This window comes from Eleutherodactylus coqui, chromosome 3, assembly GCF_035609145.1.
Source record: "Eleutherodactylus coqui strain aEleCoq1 chromosome 3, aEleCoq1.hap1, whole genome shotgun sequence".
NCBI classification, from domain to species: Eukaryota; Metazoa; Chordata; class Amphibia; order Anura; family Eleutherodactylidae; genus Eleutherodactylus; species Eleutherodactylus coqui.
This window is the reverse complement of record NC_089839.1, coordinates 140,167,921-140,189,261: the sequence shown is the minus strand read 5'-3', so window position 1 is coordinate 140,189,261 and position 21,341 is coordinate 140,167,921. Positions and strand designations below refer to the sequence as shown.

Sequence of the window (21,341 nt, the reverse complement as noted above, 5' to 3'; positions counted from 1 at the left end):
AAGCATGAGGGCTTACTCACACAAGCGTCTATCGGACGCCGTTTTCACGACTGGACAATATATGCTACCATCTGATGCACTGGATTCCAATGCATCAGATCACACAGATGTATTCCCACGGTGTAAAAGCACCCGGCCAGCCAATATAGCCGGGATGCTTTTATGTAGGGCAGGAAAGAGTCCTGGAACTATTTTCTGCCTAGAATATGTCGGCCGTTGAATAGACTCCTATGGGAGCCAATGACAGCGGACGGAGAAGGGAGGTGGGAGGCAGTTGAGTAGCGTGACTGTTAAACTCCCTCCCCCTTCTCTCCTCCCCTCCGGCTGTTTGCAATGGGAGAGGGTGAGACAAAGGCGGAGTTGAGCCCTGCCGCTCCAATTGCTGGCTGCGGACAAGGGGCAGGCCCGTGAGCTTAGCTCCACCCCACCTCCTTCCCATTGCAAACAGCCGGAGGGGAGGAGAGAGCAGGTAAGCCGACGAGGGGGAGGGAACGGGCAGACAGCTTAACGGAGTTAAGCTGTCTCCCCCTGCCCACTGGCATTGCGGCCTCACCGTATATGCGCAGTGCCTGGACCGTCTAAACGGGTGCACAAATGTTAGATTTGTGCACCCGTTCACGCGTTTTTACGGCGCTGGTGAACGCACGTAAAAACTCCTACGGCTGTATGAAAGGCCTAAGGAAGAACCCGGAATAGGTTTGAAAGTTCGCTATAACATCATGTATTTTTGTTAGCCATTAAAAGGTATCGTATCTACAAGATTACTTGGTTCCTCTTACTAAGAACAATCAAATTATCCAATTTTTAATTATTTAATACTCTTCATATGGAGATACTTTGAGCCAAGTTCCATAAATTTTCAGCAACTCTGTGTGGGTGTAATACTTTCACTTTCCATACATTTTGGACTGTATAGCCAGTGAGGATATTTTATTTGTTTGACTTTCTTCTTAATACTAAAACTATTGCAACTTTGGATTACAGCTGTGAGCTACAAAACTTACTGCATATAAAGGTTGCAGCTACTCACATTGTATTGTTTTCCTATACAGATACGGGCGGGTATATACAGCTGACCCATATCATGCCCTGGCCCCTGCTACCAGTTATGGAGTGGGAGCTGTGGTAAGTAAAACATCTTAAGCAATCTAATAAAAAAACTAAAACTATAATAGTATTTACAGTATCATTTGTAATCTCATATTGACTATGACATAGCTTGTTCAGATGTGGTGAGCTTGAAGCCTTTTTTGTATTTGCCTGTGCATTTGGAGACTTGTGTTTGACATTGAAAGCGATCATAGTTGGTGTAGCATTCTAAAGTTGGCCATACACTTTCAATAGCAGTCGACTCATGTTTCTTCCGATCTTGGCATCCATACCAGTTTTGAGAATAAAGGCCCTTTTACATAGGCCACTGATCCTGAACAAACGTTTGTACACTCGATCACTGCCCAATGTAAACAGGGCTGAGATCAATCAGCAAACAAGCACTAGTGCAGTGATATGGCAGGTGAGTTCTAAACCCCCTAGCCTACACTAGTTGTATATGGTGTTTGAAGCAGCATCTCTTAGAAATACATTGGAAACACAGCAAACTGCTCTTCCTCGCTTGTAAGAGCTTACAGGAAGAAACTCCTCACAATTAAAGGTGTTGTGCCAAGTTATAAAGTTAGCCCATATCCACAGGAAAGGGTGTAACTTGAATTGGTGCAGGGTCCAATCTTTGGTTTCAATGGGAGTGGTGGGGGGGGTTCTCGAGCACTTGCAATCAGCAATTTCAGCATTCTCATTGAAATGAATGGAGTGGCAGTGCACATGTGCAACCTCTGTTCCATTCATGTGGGGACCTCCTCCCAGCAGTTGGACCCCTAGCAATCAAAATGCAGTGTAATAAGATTCTGCCCCCAATGCAAATCCAAAGGAATATTAAGAATTGGAGGCTGCATTACGAGAACCATATCAGAGGAAGGAAGGCAGCAAGATGGCAGAAAACTCATATATAGGAAATCAACTAAACTGGCTGTATATAGATTATTCATGAGAGCCTCCACATTATTCTTCAAAGAGGATGTCCAAGTTGAAGATCTCAAGGCAACCCCTTCCCCGTGCAGTAAAACAACAAATAGATTTATTCACCTCTCTCCTGCTCCTGTCTCTGGTTACAGCTGTAGCACCACCTGGTTTGCACTTAGCTCTGTTATTACTTATCATGAAGACTAATAGAAAAGGTGTCAAACCCAAATGAAGTAATTATTATGGGGGACTTAATTGTCTGGATATAATATCGGAAAATGAAAACTACAAAACTCCCAAGGGCGATAAGTTCTTGAGAACAATTAAAGATAACTACCTTACTCAACTTGTGCAGGAACCAACTAGAGGGCGGGCCATTCTGGACTTATTAACCAACAGACTGGACAGAATCATGGTTGAGGGACACTTAGGAAATAGTGGCCAGAATATAAATAAATGGGGTTTTCCATGGAAAGACTATTGATGACCTATCCTCAGGATAGGTCATAAACAGTTAATTGGCCGGGGTCTGACGCTCGGGACCTCTGGCGATCAGCTGCGCGAACGCATGCTGTCAGCGCCGCAGTAATAGTGGCCGACGCTTGTAAGTGCAGGCACGGCTCTCATTTAAATCAATAGGAGCAGTGCCTGCAGTTACAAGTGCCGGCCACTACATGGGAAATTGGCACGGAGGCTTCCACTCTAACCTCTGTGTTGTTGCAGCGCACAGCTGATCAGTCAGGGTCCCGAACAGCGGACCCCGGCCGATCAACTATTGATAACCTATCCTGAGGATAGGTCATTAATAGTATTTCCACGGAAAACCCCTTTAATTTCCAGTTGTCATTCAATAGTAAGCCTTATCAGGGAGCGACAAAAAAAATAAACTTTAGCAAAGCAAAATTTGATCAGCTCAGAATTACTCCCTGTAACATTAAATGGGGCAATGTCCTCAAAAATAACGATAGTCAACAAATAGGAAAAGTTCAAAAACATCCTAATTACCTCATGTGAGCAGTTCATACCCTACAAAAATAAAAGAACTATGAATAAAAGGAAGGCAATGTGGCTCAACAAGACTGTAAGGGGGGCGATAAGTGAAAAAAAGGAAGCTTTTAAATTACTAAAACAAGAAGGCAGCGAAGAAGTGCTTAAAACATGCAGGGAAAAAACCTAAATATGTAAGGAAAAGATCAAAACTGCCAAGGAGGAGGCAGAGATTGCCAAAGAGGGCAAAAATAACCCTAAACTATTTTTCAATTATATAAACTGTAAAATGATTTGCACTAAAAGTACTGGCCCTTTAACAAATAATGCAGGAGAAACCATTGAAGATGATGTGGGGGAAGGCAAACTATGCATACTATGTTATTACCGTATGTATTGGACGTAGCCCCTTGATAAAGCATGCAGGACGCCAGCTGTAAACTGAGACCAGAGTCGAGCCTCAAACACAGTCATGGCACACAGCGGGAATGGGGAGAGGTGAGTATATCACTTTTTGCTGTTTTACTGCATAGCAAAGGGGTTTTCTCGAGATCTTACAACTCTGACAGCCCCTTTCAAGAATAAAAAAATGACTACATATACTAAATGGGATATTTTTAAATGCATTTTACATTTTATTTTGAGAGCTACATACCTTTATGGGGATAAATGGATAAGGCTGTGTTCATATCTGTGGCAAGGGATCTGTTTGGAGCCTCTGCGCAGATTCAGCATGGAGTCCTGGACGAATCAAGGGAGTCCATTTATCGCTGTCTGGGACACAGCACTTCCAGTGAAGTGTGAAGTTAGCTTAGAAACAAGAGAAAACTGTTAAACTACTAAAGCAGGAAGACGCTAAAGAAACACTAAAAAGGTTATATAGACAAAATTAAGGAAGCAAAGCGTAAAACGAAGCCTAATATTTTCAAGTCAAGGCTTCGGGAAAGAACAATCAAAGTCCACTTTTCTGCGGTTTTAAACAAGCAGAACATGCCATTTTGTGGATTAATGTTGTAATGTGTTGGTGAAGGCAGATAGATGAAAAAATGATCAGCTCCATTCCAGAGCCGTGCAAAGGAATGCGGCTGCTGGAGGAATGCGCGAGGTCCAAGTCATATGACTGCAGAAGCCAATGAGAGTGCTGCTTCGTTATTAAACTTGTCATTGCTCAGCGCCATGACTCCTATGTGATTTAGTGCGTAGCTGAGTTGTGAAACTTTCAAATTAAAGTTATCCATTTTCAGTAAAAGTGCGAATGAACAAAAACCAATCATTTTTTCTCTGAACCCTTTAAGTGTTTAAACTATAAAATGGTGAGCCAACCTTAAGATTTTATTTCAATAAAAACCGTTGAAACATAAAATGGTGAAAAACGAATGAACTGTCAAAGGGGCATATGTAAAAATGCTTCTTTTTTGTGTGCATTTGCTTGCATTTTTATTGCGTGTTTTTGCTCGGTAACAACGCAGACAAGCTGATGATGACGCAACTTCTTTTCCCCTCTTCGGGAAATTACTGCATATTTTTTACGTTTTTTTACACCTTATTCATTTTAATGGGCAATTTAGTGCATGAAATACCCACTAAAATGTTGAAAATAGGACATGCGTGTGATTTTGCATGCGAACAATGTGCGGTGCAAAAACGCTAGTGTGAGATGCCCCCATTGAAATATATGGAGGTTTAGATCTGCATATTTCGCTCGTGCAAAAAACTGCTTGTGTGAGAGTGGCCTTAGGCAGGGTAGAGGAGGATAATTACGTCACGCGATCTAGACTTTGTGCTTCTCTTAGGGGTTTTGACATTAAAAAAAAAAAATTTTACTCCCCTTGCCTGGCTAGGACCAATCGCCAGGCATGTCCCCTCCAGCCGGCATCTTCTTCTGTGGCTTGTAGAAGCAGAGCAGGAGTGGTCAAAATGACCGCTTCCTGCTCTGCTCCGTCCGTCAGTCACATCCGAGGTGAACGGACGGGCCGCCCACAGCAAGCACGTCACAAGCAGTGCTTGCTGTGGGCGGCCTGTCCGTCCTCGCTGAACTCCCGAGATCCTGCGCGTGCGCAGTGGAGACGTGGCCCGTCCTGACTCCTGTCAGAGGGCACCTCTCAACTGCGCATGCGCGCGATCCCGGAGCAGCGCGGCTCGTGGAGGAAGAAGAGGAAGAGCAGCGCCTGCCGGGAGATGACACCCCCCCCCCCCCCCCCCCCCCCGATGTCAACAACAACAGGAGACAAGGTAAGTATGTTTTTATGCTTTAACAGCCATTAAATCGTGGGTTCCCTGTGTCCATTAGGCAGACCAGGGAACAATGGCTGCTAAAGCATAAAAACCTTATTCGTGTCAGAACCCCTTTAATGCTCCCAGGATGTAGAGGAACAAACTGCATTAAATGTCTCAACCCAGGAAGAGCTGCAAAACCACCTTAATCCACATTACCTGGTCCAGATAGCTAGCGCCGCTACATTGTAAATGAATTGCGTACAGGGATATAAGTAAATATTACAGGTAATCTATTCTATAATGGCCGGGTCTGTTCCATAGGCACCTGGCAAATGTGATGCTAATGTCCATAAAGGGGTCAAAAGTGAGCCTAAAAACTATAGGCTTGTAAGTTCAACCACTAGTATATTTGAAATTTTTGTAAGAGCTACTACCCTGGAATATATTAACCTCTTCCTGACCACATCACACAAATTGCAGGCCAGTAGGATGGTCCTTGTGCCTGCATACTGTATGTGAAGCTCTCCTCGTCATTGGGTTGTCACACTAAGAGCCCAGCCCGGTAGTGTTACAAGGAACTGGAATCCGTTCCCTGAGTCCTGAACACAGCACTAATATGCAGCGCTGCCGTCCTAAATGTGGAAGAACTGCTTTCAAACTTGGGTGGTTGCTATGGAATCCTGTGAAATCAGAAACTTGAGGACCTGATGGGTCCCATCTGTAAGTCCGGTAACTGTAGTGGAATGGGCTTTTACGATTTGTCCGTGATCTTTTCCAATAAAGTTACCCCAGCTGCAAGCCTCTGTATGATGATTGGCTTTAAAATTTGTGTACAATACTGTGAAAAAGTATTGAAGTCTGCTCCAATTAGGCTGGTTTCACATCTGCATTGGAGATTCCGCTTTCCTGCTCAGTTCGGGGAGCAGGAAAGGAGAATCCCGCAGCCCAACAGCTCCTTCTCTGGACAAAACCAAACAGCGCTGGGCAGAGCCATTGACTATAATGGGATCCGACCAAATTTCCTCTCAGCTGGTTGGCTTTTGGATGGAATAAAAAGCACTGCATACAGGGGTATTTTCAACCGGCTGGAGGTTCCAACGTAAATCAGAAACCGGACTTGCTTCTATTTTTGCTATTTTCAAATTGGTCAAAAAATCTTAATAGAACAAAGACAACATGAGAAAACCTAACATGCAGTTTTTAAATCCTAATTCCATTTATTTAAGATAAATATTTATTCAAAACCTATATCGCCCATGTGAAAAGGTAATTGGCCCACTAATCCTAATGACTCTGCAACTATTGACAGTAACCGCTGTCATCAGTAAGTTTCCATAACTTCCTATGAGTCTTCTACATCGCGGTTAAGGATTTTTTGTAACACAGCTACATTGTAGGGTTTTGAAGCATAAACCGCTTACTGTATATACTCGAGTATAAGCCTAGATTTTGTGCTGAAAAATCCCCCCTCGGCTTATACTCGAGTCAGGCAAGCCTTAAAAAAAAAACCTCCATACTCGCCTCCCAGCCGGCGTCTGTGTCTCCAGCAGCGGTGCGGCAGGCTGCTTGAATTCTCTCCGCTGTCATCCCCCAAAGTCAGTACTGTGTAAGTAAGAGCTGTGATTGGATCGAGCATCAGCCAATCACAGCCGGTGCTCAATTATTAACAGCTAATCAAGCTGCTTTAGAATTCTCCCCGCTGTCATCTCCCTGCTCGACTTTCAAATCCCCCTGCCACCAGTGCTGTGTAAGTAAGCACTGTGATTGGATCGAGCGCCAGCTGTGATTGGCTGGCGCTCAATCCAATCACAGTGCTTACTTACACAGCACTGACAGAGCCAAGCAGGGAGCACGGCGGGGGATGACAGTGGGGAGAATTCAAGCAGCTTGTCGCACAGACAGACACCAGCTGGGAGGTGAGTATGGAGGGTTTTTTTACCTAGTGGCTTATACTCGGGTCGGCTAATACTCGAGTATATACAGTATTTATCCCACCGGCAGTTTAGGAGGAGCTCTGTTTGTTCTGCAGGAAAAGGACATTACAGTTTTGGACAAACAGAGCTCATTCTATTTTAAACTGTTGTAGCTTTGGTTCTATCATACTTTTGGTGTGACTCTAAGGCCTCATGTCCACGGGGAAAATCAGATCCGCTGCAGATTCTACATGTAGAATCTGCAGCGGGTCCCTCCTGCCCCGCGGACATGAGCGCTGAAAATAGAAATTTAAAAGCATTTACCTATCCGTAGCGGGCGGCGAAGGTCAGCTGTTCCTCACGGCCGGATCTTCATTTTCGGCCGGCGGATGAATTCCTGACGCCGGCGGCACGTCGCCGGCACGTCGTCGACGTGCCGCGCGCATGCGCCGGGCACATCCGCCGAGCCGAAGCAAGGGAGATGCGGCCGTGAGGAAGAGCAGAGCTTCGCGGCCCGCTGCGGGTGAGTAAATGCTTTTAATTCCTATTTTAGGTCTCCCGCGGATCCGGACGGCTTCCATAGGCTTCAATAGAAGCCCGCGGGAGCCGTCCCCGCGGGAGACCCGCATGAAAATGGAGCATGGTCCAGATTTTTTCATGCTCCATTTTTTTTTAAATGCCTTTTATTGACGATCCGCGGGTATTTATCTACCCGCGGGTGGTCAATGCATCCCTATGGGGTGCGGATCCGCGCGCGGGAGATCCGCTGCGGATTTTAAATCACATTTTGCCCGTGGACATGAGCCCTAAGGCCTTTTTTTCATGTTTACCCCCCCTCCCATTAATCAGAAATTATATTTGCCCTCTGTCACATACAGCTTTTAACTCCACAGAAGCTGTAGTCATTGCTACAATGGCATCTAAAACATTTTACAGTAAAAAAAAAAATTAAAACTTTTTACCTTACACAAGGCTTTAAATGTTGAAAAAAACAAAAAAACTACACATAATTGATATCGGCACATCCATAAGATGTATGAATTTACCAGGCTGCATAAATATTATATTTTATATTAGTGTGTAGAAAAACAAATAGATCATCTTGCTTCCCCGAAACAACAAATAAAAAACATTTTAAAAGGCGTGTGTATATATACCTCAAAATGGTAGCAATAAAAACTGCAAGTTGTCCCACAAAAAACAGACCTGATACCCAAAATGCTCTGGCCCTGGAATATGGTGCTACACAAATATTTTGAAACTTTTTTTTTTTAATACTGTACAAAAGTGGTAAATTAAACCTCTCTAAACTTTGTTTTGTCATAACTGTGATGGCCTGTGGAATAATGGTAACCTAAAAATTGCATATCGTGAATGCCACAAAAAAAGTGTGAAAAAATGGAGAAATCCCCCCCCCCCCCTGTTGCACACAGCAAAAAATTAGTAAGTTTAATATAATATATGTATTGGCATTGATGCCCATAAAAACTAGAACCTGCAAAATACAAGGTGTCCTATAGCTGCACTGACAAAAAATAAACTTGTAGCTGCTGGAACACAAAAAGGATACAATTTACTAGCTCTTAAGGCTAAAATTATGTCATTAAGGGGTTAAATATCCACCTAAGGTGTTCTGCGTCAAATATATTCACACGAGACATAAATTCAAAATCTACGAGGAAAAAGTGACATTTTAGGGAGTGTTTTTCCAATTTTAAAGTAGCTCTTGGGGGTTAAGCATCTCAATGGGATTCAATTCAGGACTTTAAAATCCATTTCCATGTAAATAATTCAGGGTAGGTCATCAGGAGTTGATTGGCCAGGCCAGCCGCTAGGGATCCCGGTTGATCAGCTAATGGGGTGCTGGCTTACAACGACGACATACACTGGGGCCTGGAGGGGAAGCCACTGATCCGACCCCTGTGTAGAGGTCTGTGTTTATAGTTGCCATGCTCATTGAAATCAGTAGGAACTGTAACTGCAATTACAAGCGCCAGCCACTACACAGGGGTTGACGCAATAGCTTCTGCTCAGACCCTTCTGTATACCGACCGATCAACTATTAATGACCTGTCATGAGGATAGAACATCAATAGTATTTTAGTGGAAAACCCCTTTAACTAGGCCACTCTAAAATCTTAGAGCAGTATTCTGGGACTTTTACTGTTGACGACCTATCCTCAGGTTGGGTCATCGATAGTTGATTAATGGCAGTCCACCACTTGGGATCCCCACTGATCAGCTGATTGTCTGCTCTGTTGTCAGTGCAGCGGGCTGGGCATTGTCATCGTAATAGCTGGCTTCACTCCCATTGAAATCAATCCTCTCCCATAAATGCCATTTTCGCCTAGTTTCTTTCTTGTAGAATCATATACATTGACCGTAACTGATGTGAGGCCTGCAGTTCTTTAGATGTGTTTGTTTGGGTTCTTTTGTGATCTACTGGATGAGTCATTGATGTGCTCCTGGTGCTATTTTGGCAGGTTTGCCACTCCTGGGAAGGTTCACCACCATTCCAAGTTTTCTCTATTTGTGGATAACTGCTTTTTTTTTCCTCTTCAAGGGGACTTGACGATGCCATTGTTCGATTGCTCGATAGTATACTGCATTACTTATGTAGTGCATTATACTATGCCTATGGCATTAGTCATAGTTGCATGGCAGCTATGGAGGCCTTTGTCCAGGACTCTAGAAGGGTGCCAATGGGTTATTGCTGCATAAGGGGGTCACACCTGATACTGAAGCAAAGGCTCACATGGGCTCATATACGTTTGCCACTTAGACAGTTCTTGCCCTGTGGCTGAGAACAATGCGGCAGAAATGTCTGTCTTACTGTGTATTGTGGCTGTATTAATGGGCTTCATCTGTCATAGCTGTGGAACCACAGCAATCCACAACTTAACCATCAAGACCTCAACCTGGAGGAAATGTCCACAGGCGGATTGGCATGGCTGACTTAGAACGGGGGAGAGAACGATCTAACAATAGTAAGGACCTGCTGAGAGATGGAATATAGAAAATGAGAAGGGTGCGGACCTTACATGCCAACACAATATTGATGTGACAGTTGTATAGCCATTTTATTTAAAGAGTACCCGCACTTTCACCTTCGGAGCGTTTGTGCTCTGTGGGCTGTTTTCAGCTCCTTCCGGCCACTATATGAAATCCAGCTGCACTGCCATGATGCAACCAGTGGGCTCATACTCTGCCCGCCCTGGCTGTATCCGTTGCTGCTTGGCCCTGCCCCTGCAGTTCCGCTGGTATACACATCTCGTGAGCTCTATCATTGGCTGCAACGCACGTGACGTCCTGTAAGCCAGCTGGGGAAGCCTATAAATGTGACATCAGAGGGGAGACACAGCAGCACGGGACACAGTGGGAGAGGGGAGTGTAAGCCTTCTCGTTGTTTTATGGCAACAGAACTAGATTTCATGTAAATTTATAATTCTCTGCATTGGGGAGTCGGGACAACTGTATTAAAGGAGTTTTCCAAGTACTCCTCTCCCTGTTCACGCAGGAAGTTGTACCACCAATCAGTGAGCAGCATTCTTATCAACGATTGTCAGCTGATTGTTGCCCCTTCCCCATGGTCAATGACTGGGCAAACATCTGTGTCCAGAATTGGACATTTCTTCAGATATGCAATAGAAAAGCACAGTTTACCACACTGCTGTGCCTTTCAGCGTTCCAACTAGAAGCTCTAACGTTAATGTATAGTAAACGTACCGCGTACAACGGACATCTACCTGCTCCCCTGTCGTGATCTTAGTGGCTTTCAGGAGTCATCAGCTGGATCTTGTGTTTTCTGAGCGGGTGAGGGAGGGATGCCAGGAATCTGCGGCTTTCTCTGTACAGGGAGAATAGAACGCATTGATTTCAATGCACCTAGTTACAGTCCTGGGTATAACCTGATTGGAGAGATCTCTGTACTGACCCCTGATCTATCCATACAAAGTTATTAGAGCCCCCTCTTGTTACAGCCACAGCCCTGGGTATAAATAGATGATGGGAGAGATCTCTGTACTGACCCCCAATATATTATGCATAGTTATTAGAGTGCCCCCTTGTTACAGTCCTGGATATAAATAGATGATGGGAGAGATCTCTGTACTGAGCCCTGATATATCTATGCATAGTTATTAGAGCCCCCTCTTGTTACAGTCCTGGATATAAATAGATGATGGGAGAGATCTCTGTACTGAGCCCTGATATATTTGTACATAGTTATTAGGTCACCCCACAGCCGTCCTTTTTTCTCTTTAAACTAAATCCCAATTTTGATAACCACTCTGGGTGTTGTAGTCCGCCCATTCCATTTATTATCTTCGTTTCCACCTTTGAACCCGCCGACGCTCTGATATGTCCGCCTTGAGTACTGGTGCCCAAAATTGTCCACAATATTCCATATGTGGTCTGACCAGTGACTTGTAAAGAAGAACAATGTTCTTGTCATGTGTCCCTAGACCTCTTTAGATGCATGCTCTGATCCTATTGCCTCAATAGCAGCTGCCTGACACTGGTTGCTCCTGTTAAGTTTACAGTTAACTAAAATTCCCTAGTCCTTTTCCTTGTCAGTGTTTTCAGTGGTTTCCCATTTAGTGTGTAATGGTGACATGCATTTCCCTACCAATATGCAGAACCTTATATTTATCGGTTTTATACCTTTTATACCTCATTTGTCACTTTTCTGCCCAGCCCCCCAACTTGCCCTCTCTTGTGTTTATTAGTTTACAAAGTTTTGTATCATTTGCAAAAATTGATATTTTACTCTGCAATCCTTTTACCAGGTCATTAATAAATATATTAAAAAGAATAAGGCCCTATACTGCTCCCTGTGGTACTCCATTAGTAGCGATGACCCAATAGGGGTATGTACCATTTATAATCACCCTCTGATTTCTATCACTGAGCCAGTTACTCACCTACTTACACACATTCCCACTCAGACCAATCATTCTCATTTTATATGCCAACCTTTTATGCAGCACAGTATCAAACACTTTGGAAAAGTCCAGATACACAAGATCCAATGACTCTCCCCGATCCAGTCTAGAACTTATCTCCTTGTGGAAGCTGCTCAGATTGGTTTCACAGGAGCGATCTCTCATAAACGCATGCTGATATGGAGGTATACAGCTATTTTCTTTAAAGTTCTTCAGGACAGCATCTCTTAGAAACCCTTCAAATATTTTACCCACAATAGAAGTAAGACTTACCGGCCTGTAATTTCCAGGGTCACTTTCTGACCTTTTTTGACTATTGGCACCACGTTGGCTATGCCCCAGTTCAGTGGAACAGACCCCATCGCTATTGTGTCCTTAAATCTAAAAAACAATGGTCTGTCTATCACATTACTTAATTCTCCTAGAACCCGGGTATGTATACGATTGGGATCCGATTTGTGCACTTCTTCCTGGGTTAGACTGGTGACATTTAATGGAGAGTTTACATTATCACTCTGCATCTCATCTGACATTTCATTTTCCTTTGTGAATACCCTGGAGAAAAAAACTATTTAATAGATTTGCTTTTCCTCACCCCCCTCTACAATTCCTCCTACATTGTTTATTAAAGGGCCAGCACATTCAGTATTAATCTTTTTACTATTTATATAATTTAAGAACAGTCTCCACCTTTGCTGCTTTTTACATAATTATTTGTTTTACTTATATAGGCTTTTAGTGCTTCTTCGCTTCCTTCTTGTTTTAGTAGTTTATGTGCTTTAGATTTTATTTATTGCCCCCTTTACATCTTTATTAAGCCACATTAGTTTTCTCCTATCACTGTCTTTTATTCCTGTAAGTTATGAACCGCTCACATGAAGTAATTAGGATGTTTTTAAACATTTCCTATTTATAGTCAATGAGGTCCATTCGGCTTTTATCATGCGGTAGAAGTTTTCCTGGACGAAAGCGCGGCATGCTCTGCAATTTTGTCTGGGATTTCATGCTAAATTTGTGGAAGAGGCTGCAAACGAGCCTGCAAGGCATATGTGAACCCAGCCTTAGTTCTTGCATGGTAGTAGTATCCTGTACCTGTGTGGTAATATTTAATGGAAGTATGTTGGCGTTTATATTTAATAATTATGCCTCCAATAATTTTTACTGTAGTATAGCTGATACAGATTTAAATTATTTTATTAATCATTGATCATCTTCATTAACATTGGGCTATTGGTACAATCCCCCCAAAATGAACTCCTCATGACCATAATTGGCCAATTAAAATGGACACATAATGGGCAATATTAAATCCTGAGTACTTAGGGCAGCACAAGCTGAAATACAGTCCTGCAATGTCAACTCAATGAGATCACCATCTTTCCTGTAAACCTGAGGAAAAGGGGAAGTTGCTGCTGTCGGCATGTGTCCATGCAGTCTCCTGCATCAGGTGCCTTGGTTTGTGTTTGGAATGAAATAACTCCATTACCCGGGGCGACAACTGGATATGAGATGTTTTGAATGTAAGTCATTTGCCACATACACACAATCCTACTGTTGGCAGTACTGTTTGATTTTAATGAGGGGTGTAAATGAATATTGCAGTAAGTGTAATAAGCTCACTTTCCTGCTGTGTTCTCTTGCTGGCACGTATGAATCCTCCCATGTATCAGATTGGTCACAGAATCGTGACATCAGAAAGGTTCTTCACACCAGAAGCTTTGATCTCTATTACTGTGCGCTGTGGTACTCAGGAGGACCTGCAGGATGGGGACCTTCAGTGTGTGACAGTCACAATAAAGTTACAATAAATACAGGGTGAGCCATAGAAAAATAGCCCACATCTGACAATGCTGCTACAGGAAGAATGAGCAAATGGATTGTTTTTCCAAAGCTTTATTGATTTACATGCTTGTTAGAACACATGCTGAAAGTAGTCCCATTTCACTCTTATGCAGATCTAGGCAAATCGCAACATGTTGGCTGATACTGCCTGTAGCTCTTCAACGGTGATGCTGTGAAGAGTGTTTGTGACGTTTTATGAGGGTATGCGGATTATCGGTGTGCACACTATGTTTTAAATTTCCCCACAGATAAAAATTGCATGTGGACAAGTCCAGGGAAAATGGTGAACATAATCCCTTGCTCACAGTTCGCTTTTTTATAAATGGTTCATGAACCCATGCCAATGAGTCATGGAAGTTGTGGCATGTTGTCCTATCATCTCGGAAAAATCAGTACATTTTTCTGGTGATAGTTGGTCGTAAAACTGTTCATAAAAGTACAGAAAATTGGGCCCTCTATTGGTGTTCCTGACGCTGCCCACTAGATGCCGATTTTCTGGCTGTGCAGTGCATTTTGGGAGGCAGGTGGGGATTTTCTCTAGATCCTACCTTATTCTCTGAATTCATGTAACCTGGTAAATGAAAACACACTTACTCCATCATAAAGTACAGCAATGATTCCAAAATTTCTCGAGCAATCGTAGTCAGCACCCACTTGAATAATTTACTTGTTTAGCTTTGAGGTCTTACATGTTTGGTAGAATTTCAGGTTCAGAGATTTCAGCACTCACCGATGGGTCATTCATGATGCATCAACTTAGTGGGACAGGTTCCAAGTAGATTTTTGAGGGTTATTTCTAGAGATGAGCGAGCGTAAACTACTCTAGCGAGTAGTGCCTTAGGCTGCCTGCAGACGGGCGGTTCGGATTCTCGCCGCGGGACCCGACCCGAGCACCTGCAGGGACCAGTGCGTACTCGCCCGCCGGCTCCGGCTATTTGATGTGCCGGCTTGCCGGGCAGCCGGCGCATGCGCAGACCGGAGCCGGCGGTGGGTGAGTGACATTTCTGCGAGCCCCGCACACAAATAGAGCATGCAGCGATTTGTTTGCCGCGCGATACTTCGTGCAGCCAAATCGCGACCGTCTGCATAGGATTGCGTTTGTTAACACAATCCTATACAGGCTTCCAGCGGCGGAATTTCCGCTCGTGTCAGGGGGCCTTATGCAAGTATCTGCCCGCTTGTCTCAAAAGATTCGGGTGCCAGCGGGGAGGAACGGGGGGGAAGATCTCATTCTCTCCCCCGCTTCCCCCTGCTCACTCCCGCAACTAGAGTAGTTTGCCTTAGCGAGTACACTCGCTCATCTCTAGTTATTTCCAATCCGCTGCTGAATGTCATGGGCAACTTCGGATGTCCAGACTGAGGGAGGCCTCGGTTCCTTTATGATTGCGACAGACCTGGTTTGGTGACTTTTCTGAACCAGGCTTTGAATTCAATGTTTAGCAGGTTCTTTTGTACATGGATACTTGTTAGTGAAGACCTCTTACATTTCCTTATTTGATCCACTTCGCACATTAGCCTTCCACAAGAAATATTCTCTGCTGCCAGAAGAACGCCATCTTTTCTGATGGGACTTGCACAGGACTAAATAGCAGGGTAACATTAAGCCGGAGCACTGCTGATGAGGGGACACAAGTAGTCTGCCTCCGATCTTGGCACCACACTATGAAGGAGGCAGACTACTTTTTCATGGTCAGACTGTATAATCTTAATTGTTGGGTGCTTTCACACACTGCTGATTTGCTACAGATTGTCATGGGTGTTGGTGCAAATCTGCAGCAGACTTCACCCTTTCAATTTTAAATAAATAAAATTAAAAGGGTGAAATATGCAAGAAAATCTGCAGCAAATCGGCAACATGTGAACGTATTGTTAGGCTACCTACACGTGGGCGAGCGTGATATCGGACCAAGATACTGCTCAATATCACACTCTCCAGCATTTGTTTTCACTGTGATGTGAGGCGTTTTTATGTTAAAAACACATCTCATCACTTCAGTAAAGTTGCGATCAGGATTGGCAAGTGTTTCCGAGTGTTTTCAATAGGAAACCTCGCATCGCACGCCATGTGATGTGTTTTATTGTCTCACTGAAAACAATGGACGATGCGTTCCAAGGAATGTGAAAAAAAAGGACATGAAGCTCATGTACATGACTCCGTTTAAAAGAATGGGGCTAATATTCGCACATCTTGCAACGCACAAAGTTCACACGATTTTCTCGGCCGTGTGAAAACAGTCTTAGTTTATGCAGTATAAAGCACAGAGCTCGGTGATTACAGATTTGGCAAACGGCGTGCTCCTCAGGACCCATAACCTTCCATCTAAGTGTGGCGAGTACACTGGTTAAGTGAACATGCCTTTCCTTACTTGCCTGTCTACTTGACTATTAAGCTGCTTTCACACGGGCTACAAAATCGCACAATTTTGTAGCGAAGCAACAGTGCTACAAAATGCATGCATGTGAAGCCCATGCTTCCAATGGGTTCTTTCACATTGGCGATGTTTTGTCTGATGCTATGTGGCTAGAAAAAACAAAACAAAACGCGACTTGCAATGTTTTTTAGCCCATGTTTGCCTATGGAGCCCCCTTGTTTATCACATCACATCGCATGTACTTGAGATTTTCGTGCTGTGCGATACATTTTTAACAGTAAAAGCTCCTATTAACTTTTTCATGATAAAATCGCATGTAGCAGCAATACAGCATTTTTCCCAAGAGAAAAGTATCGCTGACGGTACAAAATCACGTGTACAAAACTGCGGTATCGCAATGATTTTGTATCCGCAATATCTTTGTCGCCCGTGTTAAAAGAGGCCTCAGTGTAATCCATAAAAGTGCTAACAATTTGACAATTGGAGACACTCTTTGCAGCACTGAGTTAGTTTGGTGGTTGCAGGTAAGAGTTAGCAGTCCTATTGCAGGGTGCTTTACTTACTGGTTATAATCTCTGTTGACTTCGCAGAGCATTCGCAGGCCGCTGGCATTGTGTATATAATGCATTAGTTTGATAGATCGTACTTTAACGGACGTTCTAACATTAAATATGCTTTATCTTTTTTTTAATATTGAAAAAGGGTGTGTTTTAAAACTTATTTTCTAAAATAAAGCTTTTTTTTAAACTTTTGACATATTTTTAGGCCCCATAAAGGACTTGAACATGCGAGCGTTTGATCAGTTGTATAGTATAATGTCCGTTATCACAGACAGCCACCGCTTGCCTTGTGTGGAGTAGGATTATCTCTCTTCAATATAAGCCCCATGCACCCAAGATGTACGAGCCTGTACATCCTGTAGTGTTAATGGGTTAAACTAGTAATTGGATGCTGGACTAGTATCCACATAAGCATTTATTGGGGCCCTTTCACGCGGGACGGAATTAGTGTGCGCGCACATTTCTGAGTCCTAGTGTTATCCCTATGAACCTCATACCTGTTAAAATCCGTGAATCTTTACTTCAAAACCGCAAGATTCATTTCTGCTATGGAAAAGCTTTTTGCTGCAGAACTAAGGACGTCTTGCGGAATTGATTTTGCGGATTTCTAACGTACGGGAGATAGATGTTACTTGCGGAATTCTGAGTAAAATAACGCAAGAGGTTCTACAGAATGTATTCCGCAGATTCAACAAAATCCACACTAATCGACCGAATTCTCATCTGCGCTGCGTTCTACGGATAATTCCATGCCATGTGAAAGATCCCTTAAATTGAGTAAACTAAGTAAACAGTTGTCCTAGTATATAGCATTTTCCGTGTTGTTTCCTCACACTTTAATGGCTCTCCTTGGGTAAACTGCTGCTTGAGTGCGGATGTTACCGCTAAGGTCCACAGTGCTCATGCAGAGCAATTACAATGATGGCCTTCACCGCTGGATCGCAAGCTTCTCGCTCAGCGCTTCCCCATCTATGTGTAACACAGCGGGGAGTGTTTACACAGAACGACAAGCTGCGATCCAGCGCTAAAAACCGGTGAACGAATATTGAGCAATTTCTGTGACTTTACACTGCACGGTTATTGCTCAAATTTTGAGCAATGCTCGTCCCATGTAAGTGGCCCATTAGCCTGCAAATAGATAAGTGGTCTTGTTACTGTAATCTGCAGCTCAGTGCCAGTTATACAAACTAAACCATGCAGTTTTATGGTGTGTGTAAAAGAGAAATCTGCAAGCAAAAAAGGTGGTATTTTTTAAAAATCTCTAGATTAATTAACATTAATTTGAATTTTAATTGTTAAAAAAAAAAAAGGTTCTCTGGGACTTGTGGATAGATTTTGTTTGGGCACACAATAAGCTGAAATGTTCCAATGCATACCATGCCTCAATCTACTTGTCAAGGGGGTTTTCCTGGGACTAAACTGAGGACTGATCGGCTCATGCAAGTGTCGTAGCCACTTCTCATGGCACATGGAATGGGAGCTGCTGAGTCCCATTAAAGTGAATGAGAATCAGCTGCAATATAAGACACAACTGCTCTAAAATGGACAGTGCTGTGCCTGGTACCAACTGACGGGACAGCAGCACTTACCCTAACGGCACTGTCCATTGAGTCAGCTGATTGGTGGGGATTCTGAGCAGTGAACCTCTGTCCACGAACAACTGATGACCTTTCCTGAAGATGAGTCGTCAATAGTGTAGCCCTAGAAAACCCCATTTAAGGATGAGAATAGAATGTAAATACCCAGTATAGCTACAGTGTGGCAGTTACTCCACAGACTTTCTGCATATGTCTAAACAGTGTGGATTGCAGCATCGCGTGATCAAAGTAAATGTGAATCATAAAACAAAAATTCAGTACGTTGTGGTGAAACGAGCAACTTATGAGTCACTAAGAATCCCATTTGACATGAGCTTCCAGAGTTGCAGTGCTCCCGCCCTAGAACTTTTACTGTCATGGTGGGAAATGCAATTTACAGACTGAGCAGTTGTAACACATGTTAACGTCTGGTGGGAGATGAGAATGCTGTAACGCCAGGACTACATCTTAATCACTCAACTTTATAAGATGATTTTGAATAGTATTCATTTCTTCTGGCCACATTACCGAAAATAAGAAAAAAATAACCTTCTGGAATCAAAATGACTTATTTTTTTTAGCTAAATGTGTATAATATGCGACAGCGAAAATGACTGACTGTAAATCATCTTATCAGTTGAGGAATAGAAGTTCTTAAAGCTCACTTCCCAATTCTATTATCTTAGTAAAATGTTTTTTTCCCCTCACTGTACCTCTTCTTGAATTCTAGATTACTGCAGTTACTGGAGGATGGAATATTTAGGACACAAATAATTTGTAATGCTTTATGACCTTTCTTTACCTATTCCCTCTGCTTTTCTGGCTCCACCTCCTCATTTCCTTACACTTGGTGGTAACTTGGCATGTTAGACCCACCCTTTTCCTCCCACATTGTCAGCCCCCAGCTAGTGAATTGGCTGCTTCCTCTAGGTTTATTGAAATTGCCATATACTCATTGCATGGGAAATGTTAAACAGCTTAGCAAGCACGCCATGACTGCTATTTTGCAGAAGACTTAAAAATAGATGAACTTTTCATTGAGACTGTTACAAGTTGATTGCATCTAGTGTGGGGCTGAATTAGTAAGCACTGTATGGAAGTAACTTATTCCTATCATCTTTTGGCACCCATGCGTCTTCATTGTGTGACTTGGTTACTCATTGTTGTACTGTAATCTGTACATGTAAATGTGAAAAACTAGTATAAACAATGAGGCCCATTTTTTTTTCTTTTTCAAATACTGACATACATGACATGTTCCGCTTTGGCATTCTCATGTGATCATTGGTACAAAATGTTCACTTGGATAATAAGTTTAAATTTGTGTCCTGCATATGTGGTGTAAAGCAAATCTTTTGAAATGGAAAGTGTTTCAGGAAATATATTTTTAGTTGCTGTGATTTGTCTGGCCAAACTGTTTTCTAACTCTCAACAATGCTTACATTTTCTAGCGTTCAAGCACTGAGATGGGGCTCGTTCATATAACGTAGTATCATACTGTGTAAGGCTGAAAAAAGATACACGTCCATCCAGTTCAGCCTATTACCCCTCAGTGTTGATCCAGAGGAAGGCAATACCCCAATGAGATATAAGCCAATTTTACCCACTTAGGGGAAAAAATTTCTTCCTGACTCCAAGCTGGCAATTAGAATAATCCCCGGATTACCGACCCTTCTGAAGTTATTAATAATCATACTAAGTGAAAGAAAGTTCCCACCTCACTTGCCATCCTCAGTTCTCAGTTGTTCAGGTGCAGCTATACTCGCAAAACTCTTTAACCGCCCAGTCCCAGCGGCAATCTTCACGAAGAACAGTCGGGAGCATGAGGTTATCTTGTGAAAGTATTCTGCTCCAAGTAACCAAGGTTCTGTGTGAACAGAAACGCGTACTCCGGCTCCGATGTATAACCTGTAAGCACGCACTATAAATAAAAGCGGAATACTTTCACAAGATAATCTCATGCTCCCGGCTGTTTGTTCTTTATTCATGATCATAACATAATATTGTATTGCTCAAGAAACACGTCCAGCCCCCTCTTGTACTCAGGCAGAGAGTTCCATAGTCCCACTGCTCTTACAGTAAAGAACCCCCTTCTATGTCAGTGTAAAAACCTTCTTTCCTCAAGATGTAGAGAGTGCCCTCTTGTTAGTCACAGTCCTGGGTATAAATAGATAATGGGAGAGATCTCTGTATTGTCCCCTGATATATCTATACATAGTTATTAGAGCACCCCCTTGTTACAGTCCTGGGTATAATAGATGATGGAAGAGATCTCTGTATTGTCCACTGATATATCTATACATGGTTATTAGAGCGCCCCCTTGTTACAGTCCTTGGTATAAATAGATGATGGGAGAGATCTCTGTATTGTCCCCTGATATATCTATACGTGGTTATTAGAGCGCCCCCTTGTTATAGTCCTGGGTATAAATAGATAGATGATGGGCGAGATCTTTGCATTGTCCCCTGATATATTTATTCATAGTTATTAGGTCGTCCCTCAGACGTCTTTTTTTCGAAACTAATCCTAATTTTGATTAACTCTCTTCTCTGGGTATTGTAGTCATCCATTCCATTTATTACTTTAATTGCCATCTTTGTTCTCGCTTAAGCTCTGATATGTCCTTCTTGAGTATCGGTGCCCAAAACTGTACACAATATTCCATGTGTGGTCTGACCAGTGACTTGTAGAAAGGAAGAACAATGTTCTTGTCATGTGCCTCTAGACCTCTTTGAATGCCCCCATGATTCTATGTGCTTTGGCAGCAGCTGCCTGACAGTGGTTGCTCCAGTTAAGCATTCAGGAGTTCCGTTTTCCCGCTTTATTCGAGGAGCAGGAAAACTGCAACCCCTGACCAAATTGTTTCATCTTATGAGTGAACCAAACGACACTGAAGAGCTGCCAATTGACTAT

At 43.0% G+C, this 21,341-nt stretch overlaps 1 protein-coding gene across 8 annotated transcripts in view; it reads left to right on the top strand.

Moving 5' to 3' along the window:
* The window catches only part of RBFOX2 (RNA binding fox-1 homolog 2), a 242,997-nt gene that overhangs the window by 184,777 nt on the left and 36,879 nt on the right, over positions 1-21,341 (top strand). For all 8 annotated transcript variants that reach the window (XM_066596171.1, XM_066596170.1, XM_066596164.1 and 5 more), the window contains one exon: positions 1,053-1,125. In XM_066596171.1, coding sequence (XP_066452268.1) covers positions 1,053-1,125 — 73 coding nt within the window. The remainder of the gene's footprint in view (positions 1-1,052; positions 1,126-21,341) is intronic.